We start from the raw sequence: 25,344 nt of genomic DNA, 5'->3' as shown, positions 1-25,344 counted from the left end.
TAATGCTAAACAAGAGCAAAACAATACTGAAGTGTTACCCAAGCTTTTAATCAGAGCTGGTGCGGAAAATGTGGACATTTCACTGCCTATAAAATAAATAATAAATCATAACAATTAGGTAGTAACAACAACATTACAGTCAAATATGGACAGACATGGAAACAGAAACCCACACAGCACTTCAGATCTACTGGTGATATAACTGGAATGAGGTCCAACCGGTTTCTCTGTTTCTAAAGTAAACAAAGTTCAGTCGTATTCCGGTCGAGTCTCGATGGAGACAGAGCAGCATTCAGGTGTGTAATGTACTGAAATGGTCCAGTGAGAACAGATACAGCACTGAAATGGAGATTAAGAGTGAGTGTTGCTGTTTAATTCTCTTGTAGCTTCTACTGGAAATGAAGACGGATGAAGACGGACTTGGACTTTCTCACTGAAGACGTCTAGACAAACCTCAGAAAAGGTAACAGAGCTTTCAGTTTCTCACAGGTTTCACTGTAGAGTTCTGATTTTCTGTTCATCATTCTAACCTTCAATGTGAAGCAGCTTTTCAGACCTAAAGCAGGCCAGTGTTTTTGTTTTTGAAATCCACTGTTGTCTGTATTTTGGTAAAAAAGACAGAATGAGTAGCAGAGGTAGAAAAAGTACAGATGAACTGAACTGAAGTGAAAGTATGAGGACTGTGTCTTACTCGATTTAAAGTGAACTATGGGCCAAAAATACACTTAGGTGTTGAAACATCATTTGAACATACTTAAGTATATGAAGGCATTAAATAAGGTGCTTTTGATGGTGTTGTAGCAGCTAATTTGTCATCATACAAATATTAAGTGCTTTGTAAGTCTGAAGGAAACTGGATGGAAAAAATCTCAGTAATGTTTTACTTTATGACTGGACAATGTCCACTCCAGTCCTATTATCAGTCCAGTCTGTGGCCATAGCTAAGATCTTCCATGCAGAACCATGCAGTGAAGTAATAATAACCTTTATTTGTAAAGCACCTTTCGTACCGTCTCTCTGGGTTTCAGGAAGAGCTCAAAGGGGTGTGGCATGAAAAGCTGCACCTGCCCTCACCTCCCCCTCTGTTGAAAGGAATGTTTGTTATTGCTGTTACTGTTGATTCTTAGTTTTGTTGTCAAAGTTGTTTTTAAATGTTTGTACTGAGCGTTGATGGTGGACTTTAGGAGGAGGTTAATTCCAGGTTCTGTGTGTAGACAGTAAAAGCAGCTTTACCAGTTTGTTGAATGCGTAATAGGAGACCTCAAGGTCGCTTTCATCGCATCTAAAAGTGATTCTTAGTTTAGTATGTCAGGATAAATACACAGTGGCCTTTTGATGTCAACAACGTGGGAACAATATTGTTCTGTTTATGTGGTTTTATATGGAGTTCTCAGCACTATCATTTTTATTATTATGCCTATCTATTTCTGTCTGAACTTAATAAGTTATTTTACTTAGCTGTTTTCAGTATTCCTTGTTTGTCAGTTTTGTTATCAAAATGAAAATATCTGCTAATTCCTTTTGGACAAAGATGAAAGTCTTGAGCAGCTCCTCTCATTTTTAAAAGACTGCAATTAGAAATTATACAGTTTATCCAGAAAACCTGAGAAATAGTTCACCAATATTTCAGAGATTATGAATATTATTATGGCATGTGCCTGTCCCCTGCACCCCGATGATGGCCGTGAGGCTGCTTCACTAAACCTCATGTTCGATCCAGGCGGCCAGGCTGCTGAGCAGGTATGGTGACAGGGAGGTGGAGCAACGAGCTCTCGTTCCCTCTCGGCTCAGGTGCTCAGCGAGAGATCACAGAGAGAGAGGGTTTTTGGTTTTGTTTATTTGGTGTGTGATTAAAGTAAAATGGCTGCTGCGACCATGAACCCTGCCTCCAGCGTCCTTCCTGAGCCCAGGGAACTGCAAGGCGTGCTACATTGATGCCGAAACCCAGGAGGAGGATGCCAACACATTGAGGGAGTCTCCATGGCAGAAGAGGAGGCCATAAAGATCCTCGTCCACCTGCACCTGGCCAGCTGGTGGGAGCTGCAGGCTGTTTTCCAGGACACTGAAAAGCGATGGAAGCAGCTTGAGACAGAGGGTGCTGACCTGTCAGTTGGTCAGGAGCTTGCTGGCGGAGCGGCAACCCTCGGTGTGCATGGGGGCAGGAGCCCCCCTCTCAACCCCACCCAAGCATCCACTGTGCTCATAGAAGGCTCGGGGTTCCCCCTCTTTCCCCTTCCATCCCTGCTCAAAGGACGACTGGAGCTCTCCTTGTCTCTCCCATCCCTGCTCTGAGGAAGCCTGGAGCGCTCCTCTCTCCTCCCATCCCTGCTCCAAAATGGCTTGGAGTTCGCCTCCTTTTCCCTCCCCTGCCTGCTAGTGAACATGTTGCCCAGGTCCCCGCTGTGTAGGCTTCCGGCACAGCCTCTCCTGACTGGCCACTGATGGAGCCCCTACCCAGGCCGCCCTGCTCCTTGATGCGGATCTTTCCCTGGGGGGGAAGGAGTTGGGTGATGGGTGTATAAGGCACCGTTTCACTATACCTCATGTTCAATTCAGGTGGCTGAGCTGCTGAGCGGGGGGACAGGGTCGGCGGAGAAACAAGAGAGAGAGAGAGAGAGAGGGACGAGCTGCTAGAAGCCAAAGAGGAGTGGCCAGCTTGGCATAGGTTTTGTTTATATGCTGTGTGATTAAAGTAAATCAATGCAATATTTGCAATAAATTACAAATCATTAAAAATAAACTGTCCACATAGCAATGTACGCTCTGTGTCAATATCATACAGGACTGAACCCTGCACTATCAGAAATTAAGGTACTGTACAGGCATATTTTTCGATCATCAAGGTACCCACATTGTAAATGCACCCTCGGAGGTACAACAGTGGTTTTGAGGTTTATTTTTATATCTTAAAGAAGTTTTTCCCATATCATAAGTTTTTGTACCATTTCATAACCTAATGTTTCAGAAAAATAAAATAGAATGCATGGAGACAATGTTTGGAGTCAGCACAATTTTTAAAGTTGATTATGCATATGATTATACTAAAATTATGTTCCCTGACTAAAGGTATTGAAGACGTATCCTTGAGGTTTCCACCTCAGAGACAGTTTGGTACCTTTTTCTGAGAATGTGCTATAGAACAATGAGAGCTTTCCCAAGAGCTATGAACCTGGTCCAACATTAAAATACAGCATGTAATATAATACTAGTATCTGTAATGTACCCCCATGTTATACTGTGCTGTATCATATAATTGTTATGAACATGTCAAACACATTATTATATAACAGAGCTTACAGTATAAAATGTAATAATTAGTAGCCATAACCACCACCCCCCGGGGGGGTGGCACAGGAGCTACACAAAAAAACAGCACAGGAGGAGCTTAGAGAACAAGAACAGGAGCGCAAACAAGAACAGGAGTGGACCAGGAAGCAAGAACTGGAGAGGCTGCGGTTGTGGTTGCCACCACAGATGAGGAAGCTCTTGGTGGCATGATGAGGTTGTCGATGGACCAGTGCTCTCCATAGCACTGGGCAGAGCCTTGAAACCCTCCCCTGCCTTAGGGGTTTCTGCATCCACCGTGTTCCCATTGCCCCAGTCGGTGACACAGGAACTGGAGAAATATCCTTTTAGCCCCCCTCCGCCTCAAAAAAGTCTTTGGAGAACCTCCTCCTCCTCTGGCAGTGGGACAAAGGCAGACTGAAAGAGGCTCTAGAACTTATATAATGATTGAGCCATATCACTATGTGAGGCCCACATATGAGCCACCTTAGGCCCCTGCAGCAGCATTATGAAGGCCACTTTAGAGTCCTCACACTGGAATGACTCCTCAAAGTAGGCCAAGTAGCAGAGGCACTCACCCATAAAGTTCTTCCACTGTTCTGGCTCCCTAAACTAAACTGAGAATCACCACATAAATGCTTTTCATTTTATGATAAATGTATGCTATTACAATGAAAAATTGCTGCTTGTTATTATTGTTAAAGAACATGCATTTAGGTTTTCCTGAATTATATCTTATTAAGCAATACGTTGTTAAAACTTTTTCTCAGTAATATATTATATACTTTGATTATATAACGCTCTATCAGTCCTGACATGCAAGTCCAATCTGTGGTCATAGATAAGCCTGTGTGTGCGCCTCACTCTCTTTGTTCATTAAGGTTTGATTTTATGTTGCACCAACAGCAAATTCATTTTTTCTGTACTGAGTGATTCAGCATGTGTAAATTTTGTATTGATGTTCACAGGGAGCAGTCCAGCTGTGTGTGTATGGGTGAAGAGTAAAAAGTCTATGATGGAGCTTCATCACTCCAGCAGTGGAGAAGGAACCTCTGACCCAAAGTGAGTAACTTTCCGTCAGCACTTAGAAGAGGAAATATTGTTAAATATTCAGGCTGAAAGAGAGTAATTGCTCAACACTTTACTCTCATTATGGATTTACTTACAGTGGAAGAGGAGTGACCAGTGTGTCTATGAAGAGTGATCAGTCCATCGTGAACCCTCCTGCATTCAGCGGTGGAAGAAGAGAACCCTGCTGTATGTCTATGAAGAGTGACCAGTCCATCGTGAACCCTCCTGCGTTCAGCGGTGGAAGAAGAGAACCCTGCTGTATGTCTAGGAAGAGTGACCAGTCCATCGTGAACCCTCCTGCGTTCAGCGGTGGAAGAGGAGAACCCTGCTGTGTGTCTATAAAGAGTGACCAGTCCATCGTGAACCCTCCTGCGTTCAGAGGTGGCAGAGGAGAGCCCAGCTGTGTGTCTATGAAGAGTGACCAGTCCATCGTGAACCCTCCTGCGTTCAGCAGTGGAAGAGGAGAACCCTGCTGTGAGTCTATGAAGAGTGACCAGTCCATCGTGAACCCTCCTGCGTTCAGAGGTGGAAGAGGAGAGCCCAGCTGTGTGTCTATGAAGAGTGACCAGTCCATCGTGAACCCTCCTGCGTTCAGTGGTGGTGCTGTACCATCTGACCCGCAGTGAGTTACTGTCTGTGTTATGGGATAAAGTCATCGATCTTTAGTATTAGGCTGACCTTCACTGTTTCAGATGCTGAGTTTAATAATGCCGGACATGATGTTCATCATGGGAACTAAACCAGTTAATCACATCCTGCTACCTTCTATCTACATGATTGACCATTTGTCCATGTAAGCAGAAACACCTACTATATAGCTGCAATTTGAGGGTTTATAGTTACAGACTGTAGCTCATTTGTTGCTACACAATTTATCAGCCCCCCCGCATCCATTAATAGAAAGAAACCACCACAGGACCAGCACTGACCAGTTATTGTGAATTTTGTGATCCATTCGCAGCACAACAGTGACACTGACATGTGTTTGATGCTGGTATGAGTCTTTCAGACACAGCGGTGTTACTGGGGTTTTTACTCACATCAGTGGTCCCTTCTATTGATGAATGGGGAAGAAGAGGAACTGATAGATTGTGAAGCCACAAATGGGCTAGTGTGTAACTATAAACCTTCAAGACGCCCCTATACAGTAGTTGTATCTGAGGAAATGACCTGTAATGTAGTTCCACGGGAGATGTACCTAATAACCAAAACACTCAATATAAAAACACAATACAATTGAAATAACATGAAAAGGATACATGATACTGGTGTGATATGCAGTTTAATTTTTTGTGTTATGTTTGTGTTACTGTGTTTCACCCCATCAGACAGCACTCAGTAGAACTGGCAGAGCAGGATTCTCCCCAACCAGCAGATGATCTCCTGCACAGAGTCATAAAGAGACACAAAACCAGCATGAAGAACAAGTATGAGAGCTTATTTGAGGGAATCAGAACAGAGGAGAATAAAACCCTCCTGAACAGGATTTACACAGAGCTCTACATCATAGAGGGAGAGAGTGAAGGAGTGAATGAAGAACATGAGATTTTACAGATGGAGAAAACACCCAGGAAACACTTAGAGGATACTCCAATCAACTGCTTAGACATCTTTAAACCTCTACAAGATCTTAAAGGAGGAAAAACGAGAAAAAGTAAAGAAGAAAGAAAAGAGAATAAAGGACCAGAAGAGCCAGAACTCAGAGCTGTTCTGACTAAGGGCATTGCTGGCATTGGAAAAACTGTCTCTGTGCAGAAGTTCATTCTGGACTGGGCTGAAGGAAAAGCCAATCAGGATGTAGAGTTCATGTTTGTGCTTCCGTTCCGGGAGCTGAACTTGATCAAAGATCATCAATACAGTCTTCATGGACTTCTGTGTGACTTCCATCCTGAGCTCAAAGATCTGGACCCAAAGATTTATGATCAGCTCAAAGCTGTGTTTATATTTGATGGTCTGGATGAAAGCAGAATTCCACTGAACTTTGAACAGTGTGAGAAAGTATCTGACATCACCATGACATCATCAGTGGGAGTGTTGATGACGAACCTCATCAAAGGAGAGCTGCTTCCCTCTGCTCTGATCTGGATCACCTCCCGACCAGCAGCAGCCAATCAGATCCTTCCTCAGTACATCAACCGTGTGACAGAAATTCAGGGATTCAGTGACCCACAGAAGGAGGAGTACTTCAGGAAGAGGATCAGTGATGAAGACCAAGCCAAGAGAATCATCTCCCACATTAAGACAGTGAGGAGCCTCCACATCATGTGCCACATTCCAGTCTTCTGCTGGATCTCAGCCACTGTTCTTCAGAGAGTCATGACAGAAAGTAACATAGAAAGCTCTACAACTCTGACAGAAATGTACTCACACTTCCTGATCACTCAGACAAACATGAAGAATGAGAAGTATGAGGGAGATAAGAAGAGGGAGAAAAGTCAAACAGACACAAAGAACCTGCTGGAGTCAAACAGAGCCATGCTTCTAAAACTGGCTGAACTGGCTTTCAAACAGCTGATGAAGGGCAACGTGATTTTCTATGAAGAGGACCTGAGAGAGAGCGGCATTGATGTCAAAGATACCTCAGTGAATCTGGGGATTTTCACTGAAATCTTTAGGGAGGACTCTGTGATTCACCAGAGGAAGGTCTACTGCTTTGTTCATCTGAGCTTCCAGGAGTTCCTGGCTGCTGTTTATGTGTTTCATTGCTATGAGAGCAACAACATGGAGGAACTGAATTATTTTAAACCACAGCACAGTGAGTGGTCTGGGAATGTTCCACTGGATTGTCTGCTGAAGGGAGCAGTGGATAAAGCTGTGGAGAGTCAGAATGGACACCTGGATCATTTCCTCCGTTTTCTGCTGGGCATCTCACTGGAGTCCAATCAGAGACTCCTACAGGGTCTACTGACTCAGACTCAGAGCCACTCAGAGGAAACCATCCAGTACATCAAGAAATTAATCAAAGGAGATGATGCAAAACCACATCACATCTCAACTGATGAATCCATCAACCTGTTGCTCTGCCTGTCTGAAATGAAAGACCAGTCTTTTCCAGAAGTGCTTCAGGAGTATCTAACATCAGAGAAATGCTCAGAAGAGAAGCTCTCTCCTGGACAGTGTACAGCACTAGCCTACATGCTTGTGAACTCAGGGGTGGTGCTGTATGTCATATCAAAGGAGGGTTATGGGAGAGTGAACCAAGATGTGTACATCTGCGCAAAAGCTCTGTGAGTGTTATATCTTCATTAATATAACATATGTTTATGTAGATGATGAAAAATGTATTTAAATCTCTCCAAGTCTGGATAAAAAAAATGTGACTGATGACTCCTTGTTCAGTTTGACCTTTGCTCTTTACTTAAAACCAAACTGAGGGTAGTCACTTCACCGTTCTACAGTGCAATTGTGTTCTACATTAGGAGATAATAATGATCTAGAACTGTATTGTAAAGTGAATGACATGGTGACTCATTACCAATAACAGGTGCTACAGTGTTCTTCATTAGTGAGATAATCATCTTGAACAATTTTATGAAGTGAAATATATGGTAACTCATTACTCGTGACCAAGGTGTTACTGTGTTCTTCATTAGGAGATAATAATTATCTAGAACAGTATTATAAAGTGAAACACATGGTAACTCATTTCTAATGACCAAGGTGTTACTGTGTTCTTCATTAGGAATCAATAATGATCTAGAACAGTATTTCTAATGATCAAGGTGTTACTGTGTTCTTCATTAGGAATCAATAATGATCTAGAACAGTATTATAAAGTGAAACACATGGTAACTCGTTACTAATGACTGAGGTGTTACTGTGTTCTTCATTAGGAATCAATAATGATCTGGAACAGTATTATAAAGTGATAAACATGGTAACTCATTACTAATGACTGAGGTGTTACTGTGTTCTTCATTAGGAATCAATAATGATCTAGAACAGTATTATAAAGTGAAACACATGGTAACTCATTACTAATGACTGAGGTGTTACTATGTTCTTCATTAGTGAGATAATGATGCTCACCTAAGAATGAATCCCAACCACATTTGCCTAAGTGGGTTTTAAAGAAGAAATTTCTTCCTGCAAACTGTTGGAGAATGAGGTCTAGTGTTTTTTGATCATGTTTACCAGGGGTGCCAATATTTGTGGAGGGCGCTATGCATCATGAAAATGTTATATGGAATTTATTGAGCCATTAAAAATCCAGCACTGTAAATGTATTCTAAGGAAAACTGGACACACTTTGTCCAACAAAGAGCAACTTATTTTCTTTTGACACTAACTTGCAAATATATACTATTTAAATTGTATAATATCAATTTTGTTAATTATTGCTTTTTAGACTAGCTGGCTGCGATCTTACCAAGGATTGCTGTGAAGCTCTCTGCTCTCTCACTGACGCTGCTCTAGTTAAGAACTTGATCTTCCAGAGTACTCTGGGAGATCATGTGACTGGCACACCTCTCTCTTCTGAGGACTCAATCTCCCAGAAACCCCGGGAGACAACCTGACCGTCATACCACCAGCAACAGCCAATCACTGTTCTTCCTCGCCTGAGTATTGACAATTATCACCTGTGTCTGATCATTTTTGCTTGATAGTATATAAGCCCGGGCTTTTAGCTTAGTTCTTTGTGAGGTATTGTCTTTCTGTAAGACTGAGTGTCATTTCTTGTATTGTTCTACCCGTGTATTGATCCTCTGTCTTGTATTTTTGAACTGCTGCCTTTTTGTCTTTGCCCTTTGGATTATTTGCTTGGATTTCCTCTGTTACGTTCAGTTGGATGTTTCTGATGCAAATTTTAATTCAAATTTTGAGAATAGAGATGTGAATCTGCCTAAGTGAACCTCTACACTTGTGCTGTTTGCCTAAGATACTTTAGCTCAACATTTGCTAGACGCTAGCATTAGTTTAGCAAGAAGGCCAAAGCTGTACACACAACCACACAGATTCATTGAAGGCTCACTGATGCAGGTTAGAGAACAAAGACTAAAAGCTAAACAGGTCAATCTGTTTTTGTGTGTGGAGCTGTTAGCTTATGCCACCTCCATGATGACCCGCCTTTTTGTTAGCAGCCATTTTGTGTGTTCTTTCCTTTGTTGTTGTTTATGTACAGGTACATGATTGGCCACATGGGGGCGCCCTCCTGTACAAAAGGTCACCAAGCTTCCACCCGAAAGACGTTCAGTGCTCTCTCCCCTATGACGTGACCTGGAAGACCAGCCCCAGCACTCTTCACAAGACTCTGTGCTTCGCATTGCTTTGGTTACTGTTTCTCTTGGTTTTAAAGCAGGGATTTAAGGTAGCCCTTTGGATGTTTTTTTTTATTTTTGTCATCATTAGTTGGTTTGTTATCTGAAGCCATCACCACACCTTGTATTTGAGCATTGGAAGTAAATAAACCTGACATTTTATGGTTTCCATGGTGTCCAATGTCTGGTCTGGCAGCAGGTCTGGGGATGTTAACTGGAGATGTTACTTGGTTGTGTCCAGATAATCAAGGAGAGACTGTCAAATTCTGTCAGACTGATACACATCATTCTTTAAAGTAAATCAATAACTAAAAAATGTTCGTAGATTGGTGATATTTTAACTTAAGGTCCTTAAATAAAGCAAGGGCCTCATCTAAAATCACCTGTAGCTTAAATGAAGGGTTCCTAGCTAAAATAAATAATACAGATCCTAACCGTAGCTAGGACTTGATTTGTGTTCAAATTATGATTGTATTAGAAACCACTGTGGCTATAAAGAAATGTATCTACTTTAAGTGGAGAAAAAGGTATTTGTCCACTTTTATAAGGTAAATATTGTTCCCTTTACAAATTGAGCCTTTCATAGCTTCCCAGATGACAGAAGGGGAGATAGTGGGAGTTCAGTTAGTATCTAAGAATAATGTAATTTCATTACTCAAATACTCATAGAAAGCTGGTTCTGTAAGGATCTGAGGGTCCAATCTCCATATCTTGGACACTGAAAGGTCCATTTAGCCAAGAAAGAAGGTAAGGGGAGCATGGTCTGATATTGCTATGGTATGATGTGAGCTTGAACAAAATATAAGGCAAAAGTTTTGATATCAGCCAAACAATAATCAATATGAGTGTATAGGCTTGAATGAAACGAATAAGCTCTGTGGGTGGGGATGGCTTTTTTCCAAACATCAACCAAGTTGATATTTTTCATGAATACATAAAAACAAACAAACAAAAAAATTAATAAATTAAATTACTTGCATTTGAACTAACTGTCCTGAGACATGAAGATTGAAGATCGATCCAAACATGGATCCAACACCAAGCTAAAATCCCCTCTTTAATCAAATTAGTATGTGACATCTGAGCAAATATCTTCTCAAAGAATGTAGGATCCACATTATCAGGACCGTAGATATTGATAAATGTTAAAGGAGTGCATTTCTCCAGTAAGAGTCATCTGCTCTCTTTCTTAAAGGGGGGTTTTGTCATGAAGTGAACAAATGAAGAATGCAAAACTTCTCGCCTTAATTCCAAACTGGAATGTTATAACTGACCTATCCATCTGCATTTAAATTTCATGTGCATGGTTTTTATCAAGTGAGTTTCCTGGAGAAAATAAAGTCAGACTGTAGTGTCTTCAGGTGAGCTGATAGCCTGCCTCTCTAAACTGGACTATTAATACTTTTAATACTCCAAGATGAAATAATAACACATCACCAATCTGAAACTATAACTACAACTACAAACGTCTCTCAGATGTGTAGAGCCAAAAAAGGTTTCTGCCATGCCTTTTTGAGGAGCTGCCCTACCCCAACTCCAAATGGACAATTCAAAGACTTGATAGGACTCCTACTGGTTGGGGGATGTTTTTCACAAATGGTTACTTCTGATTGGTCAGAATCAACAAACTCTTACTTTTATGCTTGACGTTACTATGCTGAAGCACTTTAATACAGCCTGTGATATTCAAATACAATATTTTGGCAAATATGAAATACTAAAATAAAGATTGTTTGCAAGTAATTGTTGGCATACCTCTAACTAAGAAAGAGCTAATTAAGAAAACATCCTACTCTGCCATCTTGCCACTAGAAATCCCCCCTTCTTCAAATGAAGTTCATGCACATTCAATATTGATTTTCAAGTCCACATGGACTGAGATTTCTCTGGATTCCCTGAATTTTTTCACAATATTATATATGGTACATGGTGAAAGATCTAAATTGTTTGCAATCTTGCATTGAGAAATTTGACAATAAACAAGAACAAGTTTGGCACACAGTAGTGAGCCTTGACCTATCTTTGCTTGCAAAGACTGAGCCTTTGGTGGACATGAATATACCCAATCATGATACCCTCATCTGTTACCAATTCACCTGCTCAAATCATTAAAGAAGATATTATTTTGCTTGAGTTAGATACAGAAAAAGCTTTTGACTGGCTGGAATGGGGATATATGTTTAATCAATTAAGTAATTTTGAGTTTGGGGAACACTTCATTAAATAGATCCAGATACTGTATAAGAACCCTGTTGCTCATATTATTACCAATGGCCAGCGCTCGAACATGATCAGCATTGGTAGAGGCACCAAGCCTCTGGCACCCTTAATCTATAAGTAGTGTTACTGAACCATGAGCTGAAGCAATTAGATCTGGCCCTGATATTCATGGTGTCTCATTCAATGGATCTAACCGTTGCTTATCACTGTACATGATATAATATTATTTATTAATAAACAAACACTTACTTGCCTCAATTGATTGAACGAATTACAAATTTTGGAACCTCTTCAGGCTATAAGATCAACTTCTCCAAATCTGTAGCAGTTCCTACAAGAAAATCCTGTGAACTTGCTGCCATTCATCTAGAGCCCGAGTGGGCTTTTTCCTTTCCTTTCCCTTCCTTTTCCTTTTGTTTAAATAGCCACCTGGGCTAAGTACCATACCAGTCACCTCTCTACAAAGGTGCAACAAAGGGCTGCTCTTTGCCACAGCCTTAAGTAGAGGAGTCCACAGGTGTGCCAGGTAGAATCAGATGGGAAATGGACCTTAACATGGTGATTTCAGATAAGTAGGAAGGAATTCTAGCCTGTATTCATTTTTGTCTTTTCTCCAACCAGTTCACAGAAAGACAGTTTAAGATTGTCCATAGGCTGTTTGTCACCCCTGAAAAACTGGGAGCATCATTTAATGGAACCTGTGCTTTATCAAGATTTACTGACCAGGGGTCTCCTCCCTGTTGCAAGAAAATGCATCATGGTCAATTGGACTTCATCTACACAACCTAGCATAACTTAGTGGTATAAAACAATATATATTATTCTCCCCCCTGAAAGATTAGCTTATTTAAAAAATAAAAAGATTAAGAAGATTTATCAAGTTTGGGGCGAGCTCTTGGATTATACCAAACTGGCCATTATTGACGTGCTACAATGTTGAAATGGAATAGGTAATGGTGAATTGGACTGTCTTTTTGTACCTTTGTGTCACTTTTGGAATTAATGTTCATAGTATTGATTGCATCCAATACTACTGATATTTCCTACTTCATGTTCCTGAACGTATCGGCGAGCAATTAGAAAGGTTGAATGTCATGACGGGTGTCCAGTGCCTACCTCATCGCTCCGATGCAGGGGCATCCCAGTTTGTTCGATGCTCCATATACTGAGGAGCACATTGCACATTGTTCTGTTCAGATTGCTTTGTCCTAGAGAGAGTTATTACAGAATATTCGGGGCCTCTTTCGAGTGAATCTCCCTGTATTATCACACTCTGTATCGTATTTGTTTGCTATAATAAACAAGACTGGAGGGAAAAAAAGAGCTTTGGCCCAGAGAAGATGGCAGTGTTTCTGGATCATATTGACATTTGGCTTCTTCTTTGCATGATACAGCTTTAACTTGCATTTGTGGATTGCATGGCGAACTGTGTTCACAGGCAATGATTTCTGGAAGTGTTTCTCAGCCCATGCAGTGATTTCCAGTACAGAATCATGCCTGTTTTTAATGCAGTGCCGCTTGAGGGCCCGAAGACTGCAAGCATCCAATATTGGCCTTGTCCCTTGCATACAAGGATTCTCTAAATCTTTTGGTGATATTATGTTTTGTAGATCGTGGGATATCCAAAGTTCGCAATTTTACATTGAGAAACAGTTTTCTGAAATTGATTCACAATTTTTAGATGCAGTTTTTGGCAGATTGGTGAACATCATTGCATTCTGTTTTTATTTACATTTATTTACATTTTGAACAGCATCCCAATTTTTTGGAATTGGGGTTGTAATTTCATTCTGTTAATCCCTTTCATTCTTAAATGATTCTTTGCATGGTGAAATGTTTTTTTGAATTGATGGAGAATGTGTTGTTTATGGTTCTATATAGCACCAAAAACATTCTTTTATTGTTACAAGCTTTACGTCATAATCCAGCAGACCCCTTTTTGGTGCAAAATACAACCATATACAACCCATTCTCCATCAATTTGAAAAACCACCAACCGTGCACATCATGAAATGGAATCATGGAATGAAGTAGAACTCATGGTACTAAATAGAGCCATTCGCTTTACTAAAGAACCCTTAAAGAACCATTTGTTGTAAGAGTGTAGATGAACACACATTCACAAAGGTTGTCATGAAGATCAGAGAAAGATGTGCAAAAATATCCAAAATTACATCGAACTGAATGCACCAGTATTTATTGATAAATGTAGAAACATCATGCAGGATATATATAAGATATGTATGCATGTTCAGAAGAGCCAAGAGGTAAAAAAGCCTGAACTTTATCACTAATGCTTTAGAAACTCACGCATTTCATGTCGTTTTACTTGAAACGTTAAAAAGAAGAAACTGCATTACACCATGCACTTATAATCAACTTCATTGTTTTGGTGCACACAGTATTGACATCCAGCTCCATCACAGCGGTACAGCGGCACTCTAGCATTCACTGCCCATATATTTGCTTCATGCTGAGGAAAATATTCCCGATATATCAGTGTAACATACATATTTGTTCCCCAAGGGAAACACTGCGCGAATGGCAGATCTTTGCGGTTTTCTGTCTTCTGAATGGAGCCCACATGTATCTGAACCTTACTAAACACAAAAGCTTTTGGACCCTCGTGCTCCCTGAGCATGTCGAGGGCAGGGAGGATGCTGTACGCTCCCTCTGGTGTTGAGCAGGTGTTCACACATGGAGACTTGTGGGTGTAGAAAACCACACAGCCATGTTTGTCTCTATCCAGGAGCTCCTTCAGCAGTGGATCATGGGGGGAATTTTCTGGTGGGCTTGACTGAATCAGCAGAAGGTACTCAGGGTGGTAGCTGCTCATCCCATTGATCATTTTTTGTTTGGCACCGATTATCCTCTGCCCTCTGTAAACCCCTGCAGTGCTGTTCATGGCACGTTTCACTTTCAGTGCAGGATCATCTGGGAGGAAGTTCTGATCAGGTCTTACATGAGTGGAACAGCTTGAAGCTGGGACGTTGATGGCCACAGCGAACTGATCGCCATCTAAATAACTGAAAAACAAGAAAATAAATGAGTGAAATATAGTTAGATTAAAAAATCAAAACCATGTAAATCTCAGTGAAATGACCATAATGGCCATGACCAACTAGCAACATTATTAATAACTGATCATCACATTTATTGATCAGTATACTCAGGCTTTAGCAGAGCTCGGTAACACTGAGATTGATCAGTTATTATCACATTGATTTATTAGTCTACACCAGCTTTTAGCAAGAAGCTCATTGTTCATATATATATATATATATATATATATATATATATATATATATATATATATATATATTGCCAGTGCGTGTATTCCATTACATCCCAATCTCAGCATTATATCCTCAGCTAGTCTAGCCACTGGGCTATAAATGCTAAATACAATCAAGCTAACATTAGTGTAACTCTCACTTCAGCTGTCCAACAAAATCATCTGATCATCTCATCTGAGTAATTTCTGTTGCTGGAGTGATTCATTGTCATGATGATTTAAAGGTATTTACTACAGTTATATGGCTCAAATCAGATATTCAGCTTTCTAGCAGTAACGTTAGCTATCTGGTATCATTCTCCATTCAGCCTACTCTAAAGGCATGTTCTGTTCATGTTGTAGTTGATAAACAGTACAATGCTGCATAATCATTCTGTTAGGCATCATACACATCATAGACATCAACATTTGATCCATAATTTAACATTTAATTTGGTTATTAAATTCTGCATCTTACTTTTCATTGAGAAAACTGATGATCTGTGGGAGATTCTGGAGACCCTTGTCTATAGGCCTCTCGTGAGACTTAAATTTATGCCTTCCGTGGCTCTTGCGAGCCTCGACGGCAGAAGAGAGCAGGGAGAGCAAGAAGAGTCCCACCAGCACTCTAGAACACACCTGACCAAAACACACAAGATCACCCACTATTAAGTATATAGAGTACATACATACATACAGACATATGCATACATACATACATACTAGGGATGCATGATATAGACATAAAATGCAATGTTCGATAAAGCTGTCGGATTTCATGGTGACAATACTTAAAGCACAACACTGTGTGAGAACAATCCTCATGTTTGAAGCAGATTTATGGGCTTGTAGTTCAGATTGGAGGAGTGTTTGAACTGCACGTGTGTGATTTGTAATTGGTTGTTTAGCCTAATGGTTAAGTTACTCATCTCCCACATGGGAGAACAGGATTCAGTTAAGTGGACTTTGTGGCTGAAGCTCCAATTGTGCCACAATAATGAACTCATGTTGTAGCACAGAGCATGGTAGGATGTTAATTGCTTAATTGTATCATGCACTACACCAGTCTGAGAAGATCTGCACTCATAATTCGTAACTCATGTGTAAAACGTCAGAATGTTGGAACAAAACTACATATCACCTAAAAGTAGGACTGGGAAATTAATCTGGAAACCTTAACATGTTGATTTTTTAAAGCAAATTAATCATATTACCAAGTTTGACCTCAACTTCCTCACGTAATTCCTGCACGGATTTACTGATAGTCGCAAACATGGATAACACGTTGATGCAGGAGGCATCCTCCGGTGTGTGAACGCCAAGTTTCATTTTAAAAAGCCTCCAGATTGACGTGTAGATACAGTTAAAGTTGTGTGGCCATACTGCCCTGATGACCTATCTTTCCACAGAAGCACAACAGGTCTGAAGTACCATCTTTGGGCAAAACACATCTGTGATGATGTTGGCAAAGATGCTATCACTGAGGCAGCTTCTAGCCATATTTGTCAAAGTGCACTGGCAGAGTGCAGCCAGGACTAGTCCATCGACAACGTGACAACAACTAAGTAACAACCACAATGAAATACTATTTAAATCTCGGGATTAATCATGATTAATCACAGCCTATTATTGTGATTAATTCAGTTATTTTTTTTAATTAGTTGACAACACTACCAAAAAGTCAGCTTTACAGGAAGAAGGAAAACGTTCTGAACTTCTAATGGAAGTTAATGTAGAAATGATTTATTCAAGCAATTTTAGATCAGATCTGTTGGTACATTCATCTTGATATTTTGAAATAATATAAAACAATGAAAAACAACAAACCAGATCTCTTTCGAAACGTGCTTCAGAATATCCCTTCTTTCCCTTCTGCCTACAGCACATTGTTTTTATGTTCCCCATTAATTCTGTAACTCTGCAGTATTTACTAAGCTTAATGATGAGGAAGAGAGCAGCAGTAATGTTTGGAGTATTTACAGTCATCACTCCACTGGGACAGAATAACAGACAGCAGAACCTGAGTATAGAGAAAAATCAGAGGCTGTATCTCACCATGGCTGAAGGAGTCTGAGGAGTTTCTGAGCGGAGATGATGAAGAGCTGAACTTTCTCAGCAGAAAGAGCTGCAGAGGAGAAAGTGGCGCAGATTTGTATCCACTATGGCCCCGCCCACCCAGCCCCTAACAGCAAACAGATGTTAGATGGCCTGGATACGGTGCTTGTTTCAGTTTCAGTCAGAGTGAGTTGTGCCAAAGTAGGAAAATATTTCCTGAGAACCTTTACAGACAGTTTATTCTTCTTCTTCTTCTTCAGAGACCATATTAGAAGTAGAGTCCACACAGCTGAATAAGAAGTGTTACTCTAAGTCTGGGCTGAATCAGCCCCCTCTCGTTCACTGTTTTAAATCTCTATGGAGAAGAGTTTTCGTTAAAAGCTTAAATGTGACTTTTTAGACTCATGTAGTTGTATTTAGCACACAGACTGTCTCTGTGCTCTGTGAAAACCTGAACACTGTTAAAGTAGCTATGACTGCTGCTGCTTCAATATAAAGAAGAAATAATCGCATGTGAACAGGAAAGGGAGACTCTATGAATAAGGTGTGGTGACCTTACTTACCTAACGTTAGGTAGATGAGCCGTGTGGATCAGCTGCTAGCTTGTATATGTGTTTTTTTCCATCCTGTCTAGTACTTAATTAGAATCAGAAGAAAATGAAGAAGATTAAATTAGAAGATAAACACCACGAGACATTCAGTTTTAGTTAAATGCTAATTTAAAGAGAGACGTTTTTAGGTGCTTCTTAAAAGTGAGCACTGAGCTTGACTGTCTACTAAAAGGTGGAATTGACTTCCACAGTTTAGAAGCAGAATAACTGAAAGAGTCTCTCCATGTTTTCTGTATTTTACAGAGGGTCTCTGTAGAAGGCCACTATCTGCAGATCTTAGATTGCGTGCCGGAACATAAACAGACAGACACTCTGTGATGTAAGCAGGTGCCAGGTTGTTTTGAGCTTTAAAGACTGGCAGCAGAACCTTGACATCTATCCTGAAAGATACAGGCAGCTCTTTCTAAATGGGACTGATCTGATCTCTCTGTGTTGTTTTTGTTAGGATGCTGCTGCATTTTGTACAAGTTGTAAGGCATGTGTAGTTTTCTTAGGAAGTCCAGCAAGAACAGCATTACAGTAGTCAAGTCTGCTTGTAACAAATGCATGAACAAGTTTCTCTGCGTCGCTCTGAGATAGAAAAGTCAGAACTTTAGCGATATTTCTTAAATGATAAAAAGCTACTTTAGTGACTGTTTACATGTGGGGTAAAACAGAGCTCAGAGTCTAAGATCACACAAAGGTTTCGTACTTCAGGTTTGGTAGATGAAGTTTCTCAAAAATCATTTTTCTCTGAGTTTCCGTACCAAAATTTAGTAATTCAGTTTTTTCATGATTTAATTGTAGAAAATTTTGCGACATCCACTGAAAAATATCTGACACACAGCTGGTCAGTCTGTCTACAGAGTCTTGATCTTCAGAAGGAATAGAAATGTATAACTGGGTGTCGTCATCATAGCTATGAAAATTTCTTTTATGTTTCCAAATAACATCACCTAGGGGTAATATGTACAAAGAGAAAAGCAAAGGCCCTAAGACTGAACCTTGGGGGACTCCGCAAGAAGCGGCAAATCGTTTTGATGAATGATTTCCAAGTGAAACCATGAACTGCCTATTACTTAAATATGATTTAAACCATTCTAAAACTGTGCCTGAGAGGCCGACCCAGTATTCAAGACGCTGGAGTAAAATCTTGTGGTCAATGGTATCAAAAGCTGCACTAAGATCTAATAAAACCAAAATATAAGGATTTTGTGCATCAGTGCTGAGCCTGAGGTCATTCATAACGCAAATCAATGCTGTCTCTGTACTATGGTTAGAACAAAAACCTGACTGAAACTTCTCATATAAATTGTTTGATATTAGATACGTAGTTAGTTGTTTGAAAGCAACTTTTTCTAAGACTTTACTTAGAAAAGGTAGGTTTGAAATCGGTCTAAAATTATTTAGTACAGAAGGATCCATGCTACTCTTTTTTAGCAGAGGCTTCACCAGGGCAGTTTTGAAATCATCTGGAAAAACACCTGTTGGCAGAGAACAGTTTACAATAGTTAAAACATCATTGTGAACACAATCAAAAACCATGTTAAGGAATGAAGTAGGAACAGGGTCAAGATCACATGTGGATGAACTTAGTTTGTTAAAAATAGTTGTAGCTCCTGATAGTTGATAACAGAGAAAGATATCATTACTGATGTAGGTGACCTATCAGGAACATTATAGTAGCTTGTTTGCGTCTGCTGAGCTACACCCTGTCGTATCAGGTCTATTTTATTTTGGAAATAAATTGCGAACTCTTCACAGATATTAGAAGATAAATCATCATTAAACACACTAGCAGAGAAGTTAGGGTTAATTAGTCGGTCTCTGGTGGAAAAAAGGATTTTGGTATTATTTTTGTGTCTACTGATTACACTAGAGAGATATGACTGTCTGGATATTTCCATAGCATTATTATAGACTGAGATCTGCTCTTTGGGAATATCATAGTGTACCTGCAGTTTAGTTTTCCTCCATAAACGCTCTGATTTACGACAATTTATCTTAAACTGGCGTATTTCTGCATTCATCCATGGATTTTTAAGAGTGCGTAAGCTTTTCTTCCTTTTTATTGGGGCGAGAAGGTCAAGGCTTTCCTGTAATCTAGCACTTAGATCAGAGACTAGATCATTACAGGATGGAGTCGTATCTGTATTCGCTGAACTATTATAAACAGTTTAAACTTTTCAACTGTTTCTGAGTCAATGTAATGTGTTTTAAAGTAAATTTCAAGTACTTTCTTCTTTACTTCTAAATTGATTTGAGAGAAAATACAGAAGTGATCTGATAAGAAAACATCCGAGATTTTGGACACCTTTGTGTTTAAACCTTTAGTGATGACCAGATCCAGGATGTGACCTAGCTTGTGGGTAGAGCTGCCCACGTGCTGCTTCAAATCAAATGTCTCTAGAAGTCTAATGAATTCTAATGCATTACTATCTGAAGGACTATCAATATGTAAGTTAAAGTCCCCAGACAGAAGAATCTTATCATAGTTTGTGGATGCTACTGAAAATAATTCCGCAATTTCGGACAAAATTTTACTATTTTGCTTTGGAGGTCTGTATATTACAATTATTAACACAGGTGTATCATTAAAAAGGTTGATGGCAACATACTCAAAAGACATGAATTCGCCACTAGAGGTACTTTTGCAGATAAAGTCACTATTATAAATGCAGGCCACTCCTCCTCCTCATCTGCCCTGTCTTACTGTACGCATAAAAATTTACTTTTCAGGAGCAGCTTCAAGTAAAGTCGCTGTGCCATTAAAACTGAGCCACGTTTCCGACAGAAATATAAAATCTAGCTTATGCTCCTTGATAAGATCTCGAATCAGCAGTGTTTTGTTATTTAGTGGCCTTACATTGAGTAGAGCAAGGTTTAATTCTCTGCTAGTTACACTATGTGTTTGGGGGGGACTGGTCTTTTTAAGGTCTACACAAATTATCAGGGTTATGATCGTGCACGTTTTTCTTTGATTTTTTAATTACACGGGGTTTGATGACTCTAATGATGTTTTTGGAGCAAAATCTCCCTACACAACTAGCTTTAGTGTTGAGACAGCAGAAACAGAGAGGAATGGTAGCAGTTAGGGGGAAATTGTCTATATCATTAAAGGCACTTACCTGTCTGCTGATGATTCTACTTACCCATCCGTTGCCAACTACATTTAAGTCCAGTCAGGCCTGGTGTAGCACTTTCTCGATAAGATAGCAGACCCGCGGCGGCTCGGGTGTAGTCCGTCCCTGCGGTAGAATGCCAATTGCTCCCAGAAAACACTCCAGTTGCTCACGTAGCCAACGCCATTGTTCTTACATCAGCCTTGGAGCCAGCAATGCAGCGCGTAGAGCCTGCTGAACACCTCACTTCCCCTCCGGTAGGTGGGCAGCGGACCCGAGATGACGACCCTGGCTTTGGTTCTTTACTTAACGTTGTCTAGAAGTAATCTGAAATGCTTCTTGAGGACTTCGCTCTGACGGGATGAGATGTCATTCACCCCTGCATGAATTACTACAGTGCCGACGTCCCCATGTTTGCTCAGAGCCGCTTGGAAATATCCAAGACCCGGGCACCTGGAAAACAACAGACAGCCGAATTACTCCCAGAGCAAGTTACTTTAAGATGTCTCACTATTGAATCTCCAATTATAATAACACTCTCCTGACTCTCTCTCCGAGGCACTGAAACAGGTGATGAGCTGAGGGCTTCGAACCGGTTACTGGAGGTGAAACTCGGCGGAGGAGGAATTGGTGAAAACCTTCTCTTTCCCCGGCCATGCTGGTGTTCCCAGCCCTGCTCCGGCACGGGCGTGAAAGCAGGCAATCCTGGTGTTAAACGTGGTAGTAGTGATCCATCCGGTGGAGTAGAAGTCGCCACCGGGCTTGGTCTTGAAACAGCCGTGTAGGACGCGTCCCAGGTTGCTTCCAAACGGGTTTTCCACTCATGGAGCTCGGTCTGCCGCTTTAGGAGAGCCCTGATCTGCTGATCCAACTGCAGCAGCTCCCTGTTCAGTGTCCGGAGCTCCCGTTCAGTGGCGGCTGCCATTTTGTCAGCATCCAAACAGAGAAATAAGGGATAGACTTAAAACATAAAACATAAAATAATTTTTGGTTTATTCATTTTACTTTTCCAGAAATGGGGTCTGTTCAAACAACAGTGCTCTGGAAAATGTTCAGTTTCATTTCGTTATTGTTTAATAAAGTAGTAATAAGCAGCCAGTTAAACTGCAGCTCCTGGTTTAATAAGAGCATTACAAGTGTGTTATAATGACCCTTATACTGAAGTATTACCCAGATTCCTCAACATAAGACATGAAGCCCCCAACGTTTAACCTGTCTGGCAATAACAATGACTGAAGAGTTTACCTGTTTGTGTCTGTTCATCCAGGAGTAAAGGGACAGAAAAAGCACAGAAAAAACACAGACTTAAGAGTCAAAACTCTGCTACTTTTATATGTATAATCACAACTTCTTTAAATGCTCAAATTGTGAGATTTTATAACTGTCTAAACCTTTTAAAGTCCTCATTAAATTCACTTAAACATTTGACTTCTTGTAGTATTGTAGTACCACCATGTCTCCAAAAGAGGGCACATAGAAAGCATATCATGTTAATTTTTGGGTGCTGGTGGATTTGTTTTCATTTTAAAGCACTGGTTCTCAAACTGGACACTCCACATTCCTCAACTGAGAACACTGAACACCAGTTATCACTTTGCTGAGAGCCAGATAGGTGGACCATCTGGGAGAACCCAGAACCCTATGATTTCAGTGATGTTGAGAACATGGAAGGAACCTTGCAATTGAAACATCAAAATTGATTTCAGATATAAATCTGCAAATGTCCACATTGCTGGTAGTGAATGCTTTTCTGTTTGTCTTTTTTTAGGTTAGTTAGGGCTTCATTCCCCAGAGAATATGTTTCTCATACATTTATTCTTTTTTTAATATTTAAGTGGGAGTTTTAAAGTGTTGTGATTTTGCTCTTTTCTCTGAGACTCTGCTGAAGGCCTAACAGCACATTGGTTACAATCCTGTCTGTTGTCTTTTGTCCCACCTTAAATAACAAAAGTAAACTCTAATCCTGCCTTTTGATCATCACCAGTGCAATGTTTACATGACTGCATGGTGCCATCGGTCAGCACCAACCTTACGGAGGGACATGTGTTAGACTTTCTGTGAATCGAGCTCAAATTTATGTTAAAAGCAATAAAGTAGCTATTGTAGTTTTTTATTTCTGTAAAAATTGAAGGGATCTGTACTTTAACTTAAAATAAAATTATTAAAATTAGCATTTAAATGATCAAAAAACACACTAAATGTCTGTGTCCCCCTTTAATATGGTCGTTTGGGACTTCTCTATGAAATATATTTCTTAAAATCTTCCAGTAAAGACCATAATTACAATGTTATTGGGTTCATTTCCAAACAATTTAACATTAGAAGAAATATTTTTTTCTTGTTAATTTATTTAATCTACATAATTTAACCTGTTTCTCACATTTTATGCATAACTCTGTTACTCAAACCTTTTCCCCCATAAAAAACACAGAGCATTCCATGTATAACAACAAATACAGGACATTGCATTATCTTCTTGTTTTCTGCAGAATGACCATCAGACAGGTCAGTTTTCTCATTCTAGTTTCTTAATTTACACACAAAAAACTAATTTCGCTGCATGACCATTCAGCACTTTTACCAAAATAATAGTTAGAAAAAAGAATATATTCTATTCTATTGGAGAAATAAGAAACCTAGGATAAAACTCACAATTTTACAAAAAGACAAAAATAAGGAGGGACTAGGTGTTATCAGTTGAAAAGTATACTAAAAACCAAAATGAACATTTTTCACAACAGTCTCAGTCCACTCCCCATTACTGAAAATTTAAACCAAATCATCAGCCCGAAGAAAGTTTTATCAAAGTTATATGCTCTCATAGGTAAATTCAACTTTATCAATACCAACTAATAAATGGGAAAAGGATTTAGATATTAGCACTGATACACAATTCTGGACACAAATCTGTAAAAATATCTTCATTATGACTAAAAACACAAACATACAATTAATTCAATATAAAACTATTCATAGGACACACATTACGCAATACAAATTGTTTAAAATGGGATTCACCAATTCAAGCATATGTACACAATGTATAACTGACAAAACTGATGACTATTTTCATGCGTTCTGGATTTGCACACCAGTTCACTGTTTTTGGGAAAATATAACCTCAAAATTATCTCTGTGTTTGGGGAGCAGCATTCCAATGTCACCCTCCCTATGCCTCCTAGGAGACCTCTCAGAAGTAGAATCATCAGCTTTCACTGACAAACACAGAACAAAGGAATCCTGTGTGTAGTGGCCATCTCAGTAAGGCCACATGGGCACTTCAAAGGAATCCTGTGCAAAGTGGGCTTTTAAATAAGACCCAGAAAGTGGCTCTGATGCGATGTTCAGCCTGCGCTGGGAAGGGGCTGGAGGGGTGGGGGAGAGAGACGAAGAGTACGGAGGGGACAGAAAACGGTTGGCGGGGGGTCCTCAGGGGCACCCTGGCTCTCCCTTTCTTCTGCACAGCAAAGCAATATTGCCTACTTATGTAATAGACTATTGTATTTTATGTACAAAGATGTTGAATGGGTGTGTGTGTATATGTGTATACATATATCTTACTACTTTATTTACTTCGTATACTGCCTGTCTGTCATTATTATTATTATTATTATTATTATTATTATTATTATTATTACTATTATTACTACACCTCCTTTTTTTTGTTTGGTTTGTCTCGTCTCACTTTGTTAGTTTGCCTTATGTACTGTCTGTCTGGTATGGGAATAATTTCTTTTTTTCTTTCCTTTTGAGTGTGTGTGTTCTTTGTGGCTTGTCTTGTTTTAACATACTTGTCTGTCTCTTGTACAATATATTTGTTGCTAATAAAAAAAAAAAAGATTCATCCACTGGGGAATATATATATATATATATATATTGTATGTAAACTATCTGGTTATTAGAAGTTAGAGTGCAGCCTGTCAAGCTAACGGCTCCTGAATGCTGCTTATTTTAGGCAAAGGAAATGAAATGAAAATGGATTGAAACAAGGATTTTAATTATATCATTTTGATAATAAAAATGTTCAGCTTTCTCTTCTGCTCTATTTTGCATACTTCACATTTTTACTGCTTTAATATCAGCTTATTGGGGAACAGGATCTCTGTGTTCAACCCTGTTATTCAGTCATTTTTGGTGAAAATGGTCTTAAAACATTTAATTTAGTAGGTTACGTTACCAGACATGTCACTTTGTTAATGAGAGTCATTAGTTAAAATTACTAATACAAGAAAAATTGCGCTAGAGAGAGAAAAAAAGAGAAAAGGGCCTTTAAGTATTATATATATATATATATATATATATATATATATATATATATATATATATATATATATATATATATATATATATGTGTGTGTGTATATATATATATATATATATATATTCGCATTTATAAGCAGCGCCGTTGCTTCCTGGTACGTTAAATCTGCAATGAGAGACTGTCAAACACTAAAAAGTTGCGAAGATGA

At 39.6% G+C, this 25,344-nt stretch overlaps 2 protein-coding genes across 2 annotated transcripts; one reads left to right on the top strand and one right to left on the bottom strand.

Moving 5' to 3' along the window:
• Positions 1-247: 247 nt before the first annotated feature.
• LOC118797276 (NLR family CARD domain-containing protein 3-like) lies at positions 248-7,432 on the top strand. Its single transcript, XM_036556586.1, has 6 exons — positions 248-296; positions 387-463; positions 4,254-4,347; positions 4,454-4,978; positions 5,685-7,298; positions 7,402-7,432. The coding sequence occupies exons 3-6, from the start codon at positions 4,298-4,300 to the stop codon at positions 7,430-7,432; spliced, it is 2,220 nt and encodes a 739-aa protein (XP_036412479.1). The 5' UTR covers positions 248-296; positions 387-463; positions 4,254-4,297.
• A 6,572-nt stretch (positions 7,433-14,004) lies between these two features.
• LOC118798668 lies at positions 14,005-17,284 on the bottom strand. The gene is made up of 3 exons (XM_036558139.1): positions 17,164-17,284; positions 15,587-15,747; positions 14,005-14,860 (listed from the first exon to the last, which is right to left on the bottom strand). The coding sequence occupies exons 1-3, from the start codon at positions 17,164-17,166 to the stop codon at positions 14,191-14,193; spliced, it is 834 nt and encodes a 277-aa protein (XP_036414032.1). The 5' UTR covers positions 17,167-17,284; the 3' UTR covers positions 14,005-14,190.
• Between the last annotated feature and the right edge of the window lie 8,060 nt (positions 17,285-25,344).

Source organism: Colossoma macropomum, unplaced genomic scaffold (assembly GCF_904425465.1).
Source record: "Colossoma macropomum unplaced genomic scaffold, Colossoma_macropomum, whole genome shotgun sequence".
NCBI lineage: Eukaryota > Metazoa > Chordata > Actinopteri > Characiformes > Serrasalmidae > Colossoma > Colossoma macropomum.
Note: the sequence above shows the minus strand (reverse complement) of the source record. Positions and strands in the feature narration are given on the sequence as shown.